This window comes from Falco cherrug, chromosome 13 (assembly GCF_023634085.1).
Source record: "Falco cherrug isolate bFalChe1 chromosome 13, bFalChe1.pri, whole genome shotgun sequence".
NCBI classification, from domain to species: Eukaryota; Metazoa; Chordata; class Aves; order Falconiformes; family Falconidae; genus Falco; species Falco cherrug.
In genome coordinates this window covers 15147113-15162465 of record NC_073709.1, presented here as the reverse complement: position 1 = coordinate 15162465, position 15353 = coordinate 15147113, and the positions used below count along the sequence as shown (strand labels likewise).

Genomic DNA, 15353 nt, shown 5'->3' with positions numbered 1-15353 from the left:
GGACTGCCTTGAAAATTTAGCTGTGCAAGGCATTTCTCCGTCTTCACACTAATCCACACAGCTGGCCAGAAGTTTTGGGGAGGTGAAGTAAACAAGCACTGTTGTGAACTAAAGGGGCTGTATTGGTAATAGAGACAATGAAAGCAGAGGTGTCAACGCAAAATGATACACAGCCTAATAACAATACATTGTGCAATTAATGTACATAAACATTCCCTTCGGCAAGACCTTTCTCACCCCCCCTTCCCCACATAATCCCTCTATATTTACCCTGCAACACAGAAGCAAGTAGCATGGTGGCTCATGCTTGCCTTCTTGAAGGGGGAATCCAGGTTCAGTGCATCAAAAATAAAATTAAAAAACAAATTAATATCAGGAGGAGCTGGAGGCAACTAGGTCAACAGAACATATCTGTCCATAAAAGCTAGCCTGCAGGCTAACAGCCAGGCTTTTTTGTACCCTCAGAGGCCTGTACTCTAGACCCTAATGTATTCCTAGCCACCCTTCTGTCTGCCAGCCTGCAGGAGACCACGGCCCCAAGTGGAGGACAACACTTAGCAAAGGATCCTGGCAAAGGGAGCAGCATGCTTTGCTGGCATTGGAATAGCTGTATGGTAGTCCGAAGAAGCACCAGAACTCAAATTACTGGTTGGTTTAAAAAGCCAACTGCACACAGGCCTGGAAACCACACAGTTGGAGGGTCTTCATTGCCCAGTGGGAGGGATTGCGCCTCATCTGTTACAAAAGTGCCTTTACCAAAACAAAACTGCCAGTGACGGGCCTGTTCTTCGGGGAAGGAAGGGCCATCCTTTCTTTCGTTCATTTTACCAATGCTTGAGAGCAGAGAGGGGGCTGCAGGTGAGCAAGAGGATGCACTAACAGCACGCCATCTCTAAGCTGCTTTTGCAGACCTCTGGGAGCTAACAGTCACCAACGTGGAAAAAGCAGCTTTGACCCACTTCACTTTTAGCCAGAGCTTGAGAAGAAACAACAGCTCCCCTGCACTATATGCAGGGCGATCTATTCGTAAGCTAACCTCCCATCCACTCCCAAGCTTTGCCTCCTCCAGTTTCCATTAACCTACAGATCGTGCCAACTTCTGTGCTGCTCCTTTAGCCAGGGTTGTGTTCCACAGTGATCAAGCCTGCATGTAACTTTCTCTGGTGCAAGGAGCTGCAGCTGTTAAGTTCATTTATACCAAACTGTAGAGAATTAATACATGGTTATATGGAGACAATTTGCTTGTGAAGACATGGAAGTGCTCCAGGCTCAGAGAGCAGAGCCTGCTTGTAGGATGATACTCAGCTGCGTGCTGAGAGTGACCACTAAACCTACGCATGATGCTGGGCCTTGGAGGGCAGAGGTGGGACTTCAACAACATGCCATCCTTGTTCTTAATTCTTTGGGTAGGCCATACAGCACCCATGCACCTGTATACCTACAAGTCAAAATTCCCATGTCTTGCTACATAAAGCTTGTTCAAATCATACATATGGGTGTGGAGAGAATTAAACAAGAATCTGCACAATGGCTATAGATTCTAGCAGAACTATAGCTTTCTTTAAGGCACAGTTCAGACAACCCCTAAATCACTTTCCTCCCTACTACCAGCCTGTGTTTAAAAACAAGCCAAGAACAAAACGTAACAAATGGGGCGATTTTGTTGCTTGGCCAAAAGCTGTCAACTGTGTGTGTGATCTTCTGATTTATGTGGAAGACCTGGCAAGAGTGCCATGGAAGCCAGAAGTGAAGGTAAAACATGCAACAGAAGACAACTTTGAGCCCAGCACAGAAGTGCATGGAGAAGTCTGCTGACACACAAACACCATGCTAAGAGTTTCACAGCTCTGCGCCTTCACCCCAGATGCAGTTCCAGGGCCAAATGAAACATGGAGGGGTTTAAAGCCCACTCTGACATGTAAAAAGTTTCCAGTGGGCAATCAGGGGGCAGGATTTCTTCTGATTAACCAACATGGTCAAAGTCAAGATCTCTTTTCACTAAAGCCCTGATGTGTTGGGTTTTGGTTGGGTTTTTGGTTTTTTGGGGTTTTTTTTTTTGTTTTGTTTTGTTTTTTTTTTTAAGTCAGACATTCCCATCATTCCTCCAAAGATATCCAGCATCCCAGCCTTCCTGTGTCTTTCCCTCCCACATCCACTTTCCTTTCAGAAGATTTGGGTAATAGTTTCGAGTACCAAGAACCAAAGCACCTTGGTCTCAGACGCATCATGAGGCATAGACATGTTCAGGCATAGACATGTTCACAAATTAACCTCAGGCTTCCAGCTCAGGGTCTGTCACTGACCTGGAGAGCGGAAATCCATGTCACAGCAGCTTCTAGAAGTCTGAGACAAAGCCCTGGCACTGAGCGTATCAACTCTGTACCAGGAACTCTACTCATCACCTGGGTTGGCCTTTATCCAGCAGGGTACCATCACATAGGAACTACCAGGCCAGCCAAGTGCCTTGATAAGCCGAGGTGTTGGAGACACCAACAAGAATACATACTTGCATCCCAAAGCTAGCATTCCTCAATGAGCTAACACCCTCCACTGGGTAGTGTAGGCCTTTGACAAGGCCAAGGAGACAGACAGCTGCCAGGAACGATGCAGGGCCACTTCAGTGTGCTGTTGCCCAGCTCTGCCACCAAGACATCTCTGCTCCTTCCCCCATGGCCAAGGAAGCACAAGCCTGGAGAATTCTGGCAAACACAGAGCTCCACAAACCTCGCTGAATGTTTGAACAGGAGCAAAGAAAGCTGCCAGCCCCTTGGCCTCATGCATGCAGTAGGTCAGGACAAAAGGGCATTAGGCTTTGGCTCCGGGAGTCACCATGGGTACTCCAGCAGCAGGTGCCACCTGGGCTGTACTCTTATATACACTGCCAGGGTAGAGCCTTGTCCTTTGCCTTCTGCATACCACCCCCTGGTTCAATCACCTCCAGGAAATTGGCTCTGGAGAAGACCAGGGTAGAAGTTGCGGTGCCTCCCCAGTCTTATCAGTCCCTGAAGAATCCAAGCTGGGCTCAGCCCTGCTGCACCCCTCCAGAGAGCAGGGTTAGGGGTAGTACGCTTGGATGAAAGACAGGACATCCTCCTTTGATAGCTTCTCTGGATCTTGCCTTTTCTGAGAGTCGTGTACTTTGACACCTTCCCCCCACTTCCAGAAGAGGCGGCTGTAATGGCAGACGCTGCGGGCAGAGAGGAGAGCAAGATTAGTTTGGCAGGGGAGGGGAAGGAAAACGCTGTCATCCCAGCCACAAAATGCACTACAGAGTCAGCTGCCCTCGCAGTGGGAGTTACACAGAGATATACTGAGGTGTGCCATAGAGGAAGGAGAGAAAAAAAGAAAAGACCAGTGCATTCATTCACCTTACAAACCCTACAGCCCTTAAGGTATAGCAACTTCCAAGCCTAAGAGATTTCCATGGAAACAAACTCGTGAATTCTAGTTCCACTCAAGATTCAGTTCAGTATTTGCTGGAAGGAGACAGGTCATTAGGGAAAACCCCACCTCCCCCCAAGTTCCTGAGAGGATGAAACTGTCATTGCAGGCAATGGAAATGGCCTTAATGAAGAATTTAAGAAGTCTGCCAGCAGCAGCAATCTAATCACTCACCACAAACCTACTAGAATCAGTAATAGCTGTCCTATGGAGCTTTGCAAACGACCAGCACTTCACGCTGCACAAAAGCAGCTAGGATCATCCCCTCTTTCCCCTCATGTGAAATAACCAACCTCAACTTGGCTGCTCAGAGTTCCGGTCCTACAACGCCATCTCTCATCCATCAAGCACAGCCCTCCCTCACTGCATCAACATAGGCCCAGCCATAATGAAAACAGAGCTGCTAATTACTGCCGACACAGCAGCCTTTAGTTTTGTACAATTACTGACACTTAATATTCATAGCTTATTTAGTGCTACTCTTCTAACAAAGCAGTACTAGCACAGCGACAAGAGCACATGTCAACGGCTAATTACAGACACATTAGTACTCACTAACCACAACACATCCCTTCTGGAGTCCCACACAAGTGCTCCCTCCACCTCCTCAGCCATTCAGGCAGTTTCATGCTGGCCTGCTTCAGAGTGCACAGGCAGAACTAACCCCATCCTGACACACAGGGGGGAAAAGCATCATGTGCATCTGCTTTTTAAGCCTGTTCTTCCATTTAGCTGGTTAAGGAAAGTTTAAGGATTCTTAAGAGCACTGCTGTAAGGTAGGTAAGGAGTTCAAAGTGAGACAAACAGGAGGCCCTGTTTTGTATCAAGCCCTGGCTCAAAGGCACAGTCCGGGGTAGTGGTGGTGAAGGGCATCTCCTAAGACTACCTGAGGGCAGGGTGTGCACATCTCCAACACCGTGAGCCCTGAGGTGTCACACAGACTCAGGATTTGCTGTACTTAAGACATGGCCTTAGCCCAGTACTCAACAGATACAGGTGTGGTTCAGCAGCCACAGTGTTAATGACTGTCCAATGGAAAGCCACTCCATCCCTTCCCAAGGAGCTCCTGCTTTTCTCTCCCACTCTTTAAACAGCTCCTAGCTACCTACAACTCGTTCCAGAGCCTGGACTAAATGAACTGGGATTTACTTGTAAATTACCAACTTCCACTCAAGCATCTTAAAATACAGAGATGCAGCAAATTACAGTTGCTGGGCTCAATTTCCATTTCCCTGTGTGCCGGGAGGTTCAGCAACTTGCACTCTGCTGCAGACAGGGGAACAAAGTTGAGAGATCTGTGTTATTCATAGCAATTAATTGCAAAATCCACTAATCCAGATCAGCAGATTCCTGAAAGTCTAAGAAGGCGCCAGCTTCTGCAGCATACCCTGCTGGTGAGCAAGCTGTGCTTGCACTGCAAACAACTGAAGAACATAGCACAGCACCCCTGGACTCCCTTCCGAATAGAGAGGCACACACAAACTCACACACAGCTGTCCTTCCACAGCTTCAGCTCTGGCTTGTACTCACTGAAAGGGTGCGATGGATTCAGAAGGGAGGATGTATGTTGCTTCCTTAGTCATTTTGTTGAAGAAGAATTTCCTCTTGGAGTTTTTGCTGTATGCCATTGTCCAGGGATCTTGCAGAAGAGTCACAGAAATCAGACAGAAAATGGAAAGGGGGGGAAAAAAAAGCACAGTATGAATACACACGTAGTGCAAGCAAGGAGGAGGAATCTATAAGAATAATTCTGATCTTTCTCTTACTCCTTTTTCCTTCCCTCCCCCAAGAAGGCCTGCTTCCCTAGATGTTCTCTATTCCCTGAGAAAATGCCCTTCTCCCTGCATTTAAAATAGGGTATTTCCATGTACTCTGAAAAATATGTTCTTGATTAAAAAATTATGATCTCAATAGAAAAGTCAGTCATGTAAATAAATTAAATTAGCCACACAATAGCTGATCAACTCACTACAGAAAAACCTATCATATAAATACCCTAAGCCTTAACCAAGTCCAGGCTACCCTCATTACATGCAAAGAGTTCATCTCCAGCCATTGGATTACTTCCACTAATTTTTTACCACGTTACAACAGCAGCGAGCCTCACCAATACTTTTTACTTGAAGATACGCAGAAAAGTTAAATAAAACCAGGGACTCCTTCCTACCATTAACAGTCCGCACGATGTAGAGCCCTGTGGGCACAAAATGTCGGTCATCTCTGCCAGTGTAGGATAGCCGGGGTACTCCTCCTGAACTCTTGATGATTTTCATCTCTAACCTAAATGTTGAGAGAAGGCAATTACACAGATTTCCCGTTTCTTCCTTTACCGTCCTCTTGCACACAACATGCAACCTGCACACCCTCTCCAGAGTATCACAGTGCAAACTGACAGCACTGCACATGACAGGACAAAATCATCACATCCTGGAGAATTCAGTCTCTTACCTCCCCCACACGGCTAAAGAAACCAGCCAGAGCTGTCTAGATGAGGGAGCAAACTGAGGGTTGCAATGAAGGATCTGTGATGATCTACCACACTTAATCCAAATGGAGTTCCCATTTCAGGTATGAATTCTTAATCTTTCAAGCCACTGAGAAGCCACTGACACTTCTGCTTACAAGCTCAAGCACCGTTGACACTCCTACTGTTGCAGTGTGTTGGCCACATCTATGGCATTAGAACCCAGCCGGATGATGCTCCAAGTCAGCAGTATCTCAGAAACAGCAGCTACCAGCTACATGAGCTCTAACACCTCTTTCTCCAGGACTTCTGAAGCACAGATCAGCACATCCCTCCCATTCCTGGGCATTGGTGGCCGATAAGCTCAATGGGCCCCGAAGTCTCTCATTTGTGCCGGTCACTTACCTCACAAAAATTTTCTCCATTTCCTCCAGTCTGTATACTTCCTTCACTCTAGGGGGAAGACAAAAACGCAATTTAAAAAAAATATTAAAACTGTCCTCTTTTTCTGTCCCAGCTACAGGGTGCAGTCAAACAGTTCATTTTGTACAGCATGAGGTGGTCAGGCATAACTGAGGTTCACCCTTCTCCTCAATCTTACTCTCCTGTGCCTTATTTCTCCTGGCCTGAGAAAAATTGACACATGCATGCTCATGGCTGATCTGTAAGCAGCATATCAGCATCCTCGCTGCTTAGGAAACTGCATTTTTTACATCAGGCTGAGTACACAGAAGAGGAAGAACAATGAAAGTCAGGTGCTTTTGTTTTCCCATGAGGTAAATTCACCAAGGTCAGCCCCAGGCAGGTTCTGGCCTTGGCATGCTGGCCTCACAGTAAAACTAAACTGCCTGATCTTAGTGTTATTATCCGCAGGGACACCACAAACTCTTAGTCACCCTGAGGTAAAAACAGCTTCTTTCTTTTTTTCTTTTTTTCTTTTTTTTTTTTTAAATAAATAAATGTGATTTGCAGTCATCACCCTTATTATTATGTCAAACTGCTTTTTTTGTTGTTGTTCTGAGTCAGAGACAATCGGGAAGTTTCAAAAGCACTGCCTCTGATCTGACACCCCAGCCACCCATTTCCAACACGCTGCTACAAGCATGACAGGCTTCAAAGAGCACAACTGGAACAACTTTTCACAAGAGCAGCAAACAACCCCTCTACAACCCATTTCTAAAACTCTCCTCCTCACTTCACTTTCAGTCCTCCCCAACATTTTGAGCTCCTCCAGTTATTGCAACTGTCTATCTGTCTTGAGTTTAATTGACATTCCACTCATTATCTTTCATTAAGCCACCAAGAACATCCTCTTTCCCCTTCCACCAGCTTGTCTCAGTATCACGGTGCTTCTAGCTTCTGAAACTGAAGCTGTTTCGTCCACAGTACCTGATACTCAACACAATGATGCCCTTTCGCATCATCTTAGCAGAATTAATTAAATGGAAGGTCAGGAGGCAACCAAAGCTGAAGCCCTTTGTCAGGAACTTCCTTGGGATTGTAACTAAAGCCTTCTCCTCAGGCTAACCGTTCTGACATTGTAAATGCTGGTCAGCACTTCATTCACCTACTAACAGTCAGCATCTCTGTACTGCTGCTGACCCTTCAGGGCAGACATGGACATAGAAGTCTTTGCAATGATTAAGCTAACTGGGTGCTAGATCTACACATACTTGAACTCAGCACCAGCCAGTCCACCTATGATGAAAAGATGACTGTCTGATATATAAAAGGAGGGCACAGCTTCTCCACTATCAACCTTTATGTTAGATATTTAAAGGGCTTTTAGCTTATTTCCATTGAATATAACAGAACTGTGAATTTCAATTTGAAATTTAACTCTCCTTCAGCTCATCTTCATCCTCCACCACCCTGAAACCAAAGCACACCAGGCTGAGGGAGTCGTCACTCACCGGATGGGGTTCATATCTGGCCGGCTAGGTTTAGAAACAGCTTTGACAAACTTTTCCGCCAGCTGAATCCTGAATGAGAATGGGAGGAGAATCCAGCAATTTAGCAAGATTTGGCACAGCAGGTAGGTAACAGTTTCAGCAGAATAACTGATTAGACACTTCAGTACATGCAGACTGCTTCCATTGCTAGCCCAAATGGGTACAGAGCAAGACTTTTCCCACCCCCTGCCCTCCCACTTCCATGCCCAGTGATACTGGCTGTTATCCATTAGGAAAGGGTGGGTCTCCATAGCTTCCTCTACAAGCCCACATGCTGACAAACACATTGATATAAGCAGGAATGAGGACTAGTAGAGACATCGTGTCCCTGAGGAAAGAAACAGAGGGGCTCAATCCTTCTCCCTCAGCCAGTTACCAGCTGTGCCGATTCATATTTCCAGGGTGCTCAGCTTACGCAGACTGTGCCTGGCTCACCCCAGACCAAGCAAGGAGCTAGACCTGCCCTCATACACAGAGAAGGTACAGTAGGAAAAGGCTATACGCACTCCACTTCAGAGCGGGTTCACTCACAGTTCATCTTTATAGTAGTGTTTCCGCTGAATGCACTTGTCTCCCTGTGCTCAGCATTCTGCTTTTAGATTGAACACTGTTTCCTAGTCACTCCTACTCATGTAGCGTACATGAAAGTCTACAAGAAGCTTCTCCAGATCCTACGTACCTCTGGTTGAAATGCTGCTTTCGAACATCATTGCCATTCAGCACCAAGACATCGAGGATGTGGATGGCACTGATTTTTCGCTGGGCTTTACCCTAGGGAGGGCAATACAGAGACTTACTACTCAGACTGTTGCTATTTCAGCTTCGATTTATAACCCGTTTTTTGACAGGACAACATTCTCTTCTAGCCAGAAAGCACCTGTCCAGCTATTAGAAGCACACAAATTCCCTGCTGTCCATTGTACAGTAACATGCCATCCTCCAGGATCTGGTGTATCTCAACTACACAATTGTATCTCGGGAATGAGAGAGAGCAGGACCACAGCTGCCATCACCAGCTCTCTCTGTGCTGTGATACCTGATAAGGCAAAGCCCAGCACGCTACAGCATCCTCATTTGAGATGCCAAACTCCCAGGTAGCAACAGCTTACACTATGAATACACCACAAGAATCGTTTTCCCAAAGCGTGCAATCACTACTGAGCAGTCATGTACCTGAAGAGCCACAGAACACATTAAGTCATGTTGGCAACGTCCTATGTGCTGCTGCACGTAGGGCAACAGCAGCAGGTCCAAAGTGTTCTCAAAATATTGTTAAAAGCTCATAGCATTGGACAGAAAGAAGGAGCTTAATCCAAAACAGTTTCTCTAAGAATCACACACACAAAAAAACCTTACACCTGACACAGCGAAACATTTGTTCTGCAGTATCTTACCGAGAATGGGACAAAACTGCTCATTGTATTTGTGGCCACTGATAAGGGAGAGAATAGCCTCCTACCTCTCCTTTCAGCTCATGAACAATCTCCACAGAGAGAAGGGTATCCCGTGGCAGCTCAGTTTTTAAATCCAGCTTTGTCCAGCGATCTGACTGGCGGCCATCCCAGGTGTAGATCTGCGATTTCTGTGTGTAAAAGGCAGAGTCAGATTCAGTGTGAGGACAGGGGTGGACGAGAGACCATTGATTAACTGTAGAGCAGCCCTCAGAGAATCTTTTTGTCACAGGCAGTTTCTTTGTCAGAAGTTTTAAGGAAAACTTTGATCTCGACAGCAAAGGAACAAAACCACTGATGCTAATCTGCCAATGACTTTTCATACCCACACAAAGAACCAGAAATAGAACACCTTTAAAAGGACAGTGAAGATAATTAGAGACATCAGTAAGAGTACAGGTCTCTTCACAGGCTGCGATTACAAAAACAGCGTTAATTAGCGTGAAAAGCAGTGAAGTCAGGAGAAAGAAACATAAAATGTGTATCAGCCTCAGGGCCTGCTGATGGGGATCCTTTCTGGCCTTTGAGGACAGGAAAGGATGGGATGAAACCGCAAGACAAAATAGCAGCAATGAAATTAACCAGCAAAACTCCCAGACTGTTTTCAGCACTTACCCCTAGCCCCAAGAGGAACTTCTGCTCACTTCCAGATACCATACACCGGTAATCTAACACTTGGCGAATTTTCTCCAGTGTAGTGGAATTCAGAGGAGTGGGTTTGTAACTGAACGTATCAATATCCGTGCCCTAAAGAGCAAAGTTTGGCATAGGCAAATTAGACAGAATACATCAACAGGTAGGTAAATGCAACTTCTACATGAAACAATAATCCAGGACAAGGGGTGATGGCTATAACTGAAAGGCGGTAGATTTAGATTAGGTATTAGGAAGAAATTCTATACTCTGAGGGTGGTGAGGCACTGGGTCAGGATGCCCAGAGAAGCTGTGGATGCCCCATCCCTTGTAATGTTTAAGTCCGGTTTGGATGGGGCTTGGAGCAACCTGGTCTAGTGGCAGGTGTGTCTGCCCATGGCAGGGGGGTTGCAGATAGAGGATCCTTAAGGTCCCTTCCAACTAAAACAATTCTATGATTCTATGACTAGCTGCTTCATCGTCTCACCTGGATCAGTTCAAAGAACTTGGACTTGGGATCTGATGATGAAGGAGCAACACGGGCCTGATCAGGAATCTAAACCCAAATCCAAACAAATGGCAATTAGTGTAATTCTTTGGCACATTCATAAGAACCTTCCTGAATTCAGTACATGATGGAACATCCTGCTCCCTGAAACTCCTGCTCTTGGGATTCCAGTTACTGGAGAGCTCATTTTGCAAATAAAAGTTCTCAGGTGTTTTGCAAATTTATTGTAGGTATATCCCATCTCACAGGAAACAACAAGCAACTTCAGAAAGTTTCAGATTAAATCTTCTATTATTTCATGCATGATACAATGAAATACTATTTAATCAAAGACATACAATTAGCCTGTGAAACTGACTGCCATATCTATGGCCCCACTGCAGTCAATGCCTCAGGGAAGAGAAACTGCAGACTCACAAAAAAAACCACCCCCTGCAGAGCTCTGCTGCTTGGGAAGTAGGTGCTGAGCTCACTCTGCGTATGATGAAACATTCTCAACTGCAGCAAAGAAGCCTGCTCAGTTAAGCCATGGACATAACAAATCAGAAACACCCTGTTTGCCAACATAAACAACTTGAAATGGTCGCTGACTTTCCCACAAGACAACATATTAAACCTTTGGCTAGACAGTCCTATCTGTACTGTAGTTCCATTCTTCTTTCACCATAGCGAGGACACCTTCACAACCTCCCTGCTTGGCAGCTTACTTACCCCCCATAGCTGGAGACACTCCTTTCTGATTTCAGCCTGCCGTGGCTCAATCAGTGTCCTAGATAAAGACAGCAGACTGTTAAGAAGGTGAAACCTCCTTGCTCTTGCAGCATTACATATCCAAGCCCTACGAAACCTGCATCTTTCAGTGGCTGGCTTGGGAATGAAAAACATGCACTGTTCTTCAACAGGTTATACAAAAGAGGATGCTGCCTTCCCTCCCCACCCTCCACCCATCTCCAATCCCCGTTTAGCTTTGCTTCACGGTCTGCACTACTGGTTAGCGGCCACAACTCCATCCCATGAACGTACCACTGGGCATCAATATTTTCAAGAAGTTATATTAGTATGAACTTAAGTTAATCTCCAAGAACTAGGGTACACAGCCCTGTTTATAAATAGCAATAGCAATGAAGACTGGCTGAAGGCCACGCAAAAAACCAGTGCCAACGTTAGGATTAATTCTTAAGGTAATTCCAGGCTACCAGACTCACTCAGCTTTCTACTACGTATTATATCTGCACAGATAAGTCACACCAGGGAAAAAGCTATACACCGCAATGGCTTTACCTTTACACAAGAAATTCACATCATAAGCTTTACATAATTTTAGGTGTGTAACCTAGATGCTTTGAACTGCCCCTAGAAAATGAAGAGCTATGAAATACACCCAGTTTAGATGGTTACTGTAGAAGTGAACATACCAGCCGGGAGTTACTTTTCTGCTTACATTCCTGCTAAGAAGCAGGCCCACTTACAGTAATCAGAAATCATGCAACGTATGGAAGACTTCTCGACAAGGGTGGTAATAGACCATCGACTTTCAAGACTCTTCCAGCTGCCCATGTTTCTGCAAATAACTCGTGGAGAAACACAAACTGAGCTACCTAAAAGCACTATTCGCTTTCCTGATTCCAAAGGCCATGTCAAGTACCAGCTCAAACCAAGAACACATTAAAGAAGGGCAAAGCAATTCCTATATAGTAGGTTAATTCAGTCCTCACCGAAAGCCAGAGGAATATACTCACGTGTCCTGAACAAAAGCACGAATTTTGGCCAGTGCCTTTATCTGAACTTTGCAGTGGCTGAAAGAGAAGGCAAGTTTCAGTCAGAGAGCAAGTTAATCACTACAAAGATTGTTCTACTGTTCAAAACAAGGAAGAGTGCTGGGACAACAGGAGGAAGCCAGTCTAGATCAGAGCAGTGAGGAATCGTTGCCAACATGATTCAGAGTGACAGGAAGACCACTGTAAAGAATGAGGCTGTAGCCTCCTTTCTTTTCTACACAGTACTCTGAGGCCAAAGAGTCACTAACAGCATACGGTGTTTCTCTCTGTACACGGTCCCTCTGCTCTACTAAGCTCCTCAGGGAGCAGAGCAGTGTAGCAACACCAGGAAGTACCTCCCTGAGTGCAAGAAGCTACAACTGAAAGCCATGTTGGCTAACCTGCCTACAGCCAGCAGCCCTCATTGCCCAAGGGCACTCACTTTTCATTGGACCGAATAATGTAATCGTAGAAGTCCTGGTCGCCTTTGATCACGTTCAATGGGACAACAAGATTCACATCCAAGTCAGAGTTGCGCAGCTGGTTGAGTCTGATGTTCACCATGAAGAGATAGTCCCGCACATCATCAATCCCTAGCTTTAACCCTTTGCATATCACGTACCTGCAGAGCAAGGCAGAGAGATCATGGGAGTTCAGTTCTCCCACACAGCCAACTTTCCTGCCACATTCATATTATCAGGGCAGTTTCCCAAATCCCAGGAATTCCTTCCTCCTGGGTACCCCTAGAAAGGTGCAATCTCACCTATCACAAAGTCATGACAAATTTTCTACACTGGGAAGCTCAACTCTATTGAAAAAACCCACAGATCTCCATCAAGTAGTAAATAGATTCTGCTAAACTTGACAGGTAGAACGATAACACACATATGCTCTAGCTTCATTGGAACCATAGTTGTTTCACGCAAAACAGAATTTGTTATATATCTACTGCTTTCTCCCCAGAAGGGTAATTTGGCAAGTATCTTCTTTACCTTGTCAAGCACTGTAATTTGCTAAGCATCTAAAATGCTTACTCCTCCAAGACAGCTGCCAATCAAGGCAGATCACAGAGCTTCCACTAGACTTACCCAAATCCATCTGTGACTGTATTTAGAGGACAGGGTTTCTTTAGTAGTCCCTTGTGCTCAAGAATCTCACCTCTCTGAGTTAGCAGGGCGGCTTGTCACAGGTTTAAATATGCACACTCGCTCAAAGCAGCAATACAGCAGGTAAACAAGTCCCACGCTGAAGGGAGTAAACAGGTCAAAGGTTTTGCAGACAAAATGTCCTCCTGGAAAAGAGAGGAAGCATACCGATACCAGCAGATTATAAGGAAACAAGGAGGTATCAGGCACCTCAGTAACTTTGTCTTCTGCAGAACTGGTAAGAGTGTTTTCAGCATAATCAAACAGTATCTAAAACACACTCATGAAGTGGGCCCATGGGGCTCCACGAACCTTCTACCCCATATTTTGCTGCAAAGAGAAAAGCATTTCCCTGACCAGAACCAAATCAGTATGCGTGCCGTCTCATGAGCAAACCTTCTATACAGCCCCCGTCCTCCCCTTCCAGGCCCAAACTGTGCCCTGTGGCATGGCAGCATGCTATGCAAACGCCTCAGTGGAAGAGGAGCTCTGATAGGTGCAACAGGAAACCTCAAGTCAGAGAAGAAAACTAACCAATGTTACCTAAACAGAATAACTCACCATCTAGAAAGAAAAGAGTCTATGTTACCCCTTGCCTCCAAACAAGATTTCCAATTTCCCCAAGGAAAAAGCAGTCAATTTTCTGTCTAGACAGGAAGGACTTAGAGAAGGTTGTTCCTTTTACGCTATCACATTTGAGACTACTGCTAAGGAGCTTCTAAACATAAGGCAAAAGGTAAATAACATAATGAGCATTTTTATCTTCTGTATCAGTACCAACTGCTAACTAAACTCAGCAGAAGAGAGGAGCCATCAAAACCAGAGAAGGCTGTAACATTCATCATTTGGCAACAGTGAGGTACAGCTAAGACTACATGAGGCATCATCTTGTTCTGATCACAGAGACTGCAGAATTAAAGGAAAAAAGCCACAAGTTAGAGGAAAGGATGAACTGGATAAACACCACTGTCTGTTCCAACCAGCCTGCTAGAATATTCAGGAAGCAGCTGGTCCAGCTAGTGCCATAAAACTCAGATACAGTGTCCAGTTATCACACTAGTGACCTTAGCCTGAGACAGCTACGTAACATAACACATTGTACAAGCTTTAAACTAATGCATTTTACCTCATTCTTTCAATTAAAAGCAAAACAGACAATCTTATTTTTCTGCCCCAGTTCTCTTAGCTTCATGACAACCATCTCAGGATGTATGCGTACACACTCAATTCTGTGCAACTTAGCCTCACTGCAGAGCAGACTTCATGGCATGTTAATAAATATTGTACAGCATCCTTCCACAATGGCACCCACACCTTAGAGAAGGAGGAAGAAAATTAATGGATAAAAAATACCTGTCCGGACAATGGACAGTGCTGTAAGGAACTGGCAAAGCATGAGTTGTTTGCTTAGGATTTCTTGCAGATTCTCTTGACCCTCCACTGAGAAACCCTGCAAAGCACACAGCATATGATTAGTATCTCCACAGATCTATTGGTCAAGCAAAGGATTCTGTACAGCTAAATCAAAGAATCACGATAATTTCTGTTTCTTTACACTGCCACCAGGAATTTTAATGGCAAGCCTTGAAGAATTTCACATTGTAACTACGGACACATGTCATATATCCTACTATATGCAGACTGAGGTATCAGTTTTGGTCATTAGTGCAGGAGGAAAAAGACATGGACCAACCCCATCAGCCATTAAGAAATGCACTCCCTTGTGATCAGTATTGTCCAAAACAAAATTCTGGAAAGCAGTAATGTTCTCTGGGCGAGTGATGTCTCCATCTCCATCAATCCCTCCCTCTCCTAAGGGGAAGAGAGGAGACAATTACTAACACGTTTGCAAGTACAGACAAAAGATCAGTATGTACAGGTGATCTATTGTAATCAATCAACATTGAGTCAGAATTTACACAGACCTTGACAGGTGAATAAGCAATAACACATTCCCTTGTTCACCACCAAAGATACTTGTTAATTTAGTAAAATTATCCAG

General features: G+C 45.1%; 1 protein-coding gene across 2 annotated transcripts in view; it reads right to left on the bottom strand.

Annotated features, from left to right (window-relative positions):
• Nucleotides 1-101: 101 nt before the first annotated feature.
• Nucleotides 102-15353, bottom strand: part of CMTR1 (cap methyltransferase 1) — a 31776-nt gene continuing 16524 nt past the window's right edge. For both annotated transcript variants that reach the window (XM_055725546.1, XM_055725547.1), the window contains exons 10-24: nucleotides 15045-15163; nucleotides 14705-14801; nucleotides 13365-13497; nucleotides 12649-12828; nucleotides 12189-12245; nucleotides 11161-11218; nucleotides 10429-10497; nucleotides 9924-10055; nucleotides 9317-9439; nucleotides 8537-8628; nucleotides 7819-7887; nucleotides 6311-6358; nucleotides 5609-5721; nucleotides 4972-5080; nucleotides 102-3187 (exon numbers count right to left, since the gene is read on the bottom strand). In XM_055725546.1, the coding sequence (XP_055581521.1) occupies nucleotides 3055-3187; nucleotides 4972-5080; nucleotides 5609-5721; nucleotides 6311-6358; nucleotides 7819-7887; nucleotides 8537-8628; nucleotides 9317-9439; nucleotides 9924-10055; nucleotides 10429-10497; nucleotides 11161-11218; nucleotides 12189-12245; nucleotides 12649-12828; nucleotides 13365-13497; nucleotides 14705-14801; nucleotides 15045-15163 (1532 nt within the window). In that variant the 3' untranslated portion in view covers nucleotides 102-3054. The remainder of the gene's footprint in view (nucleotides 3188-4971; nucleotides 5081-5608; nucleotides 5722-6310; nucleotides 6359-7818; nucleotides 7888-8536; nucleotides 8629-9316; nucleotides 9440-9923; nucleotides 10056-10428; nucleotides 10498-11160; nucleotides 11219-12188; nucleotides 12246-12648; nucleotides 12829-13364; nucleotides 13498-14704; nucleotides 14802-15044; nucleotides 15164-15353) is intronic.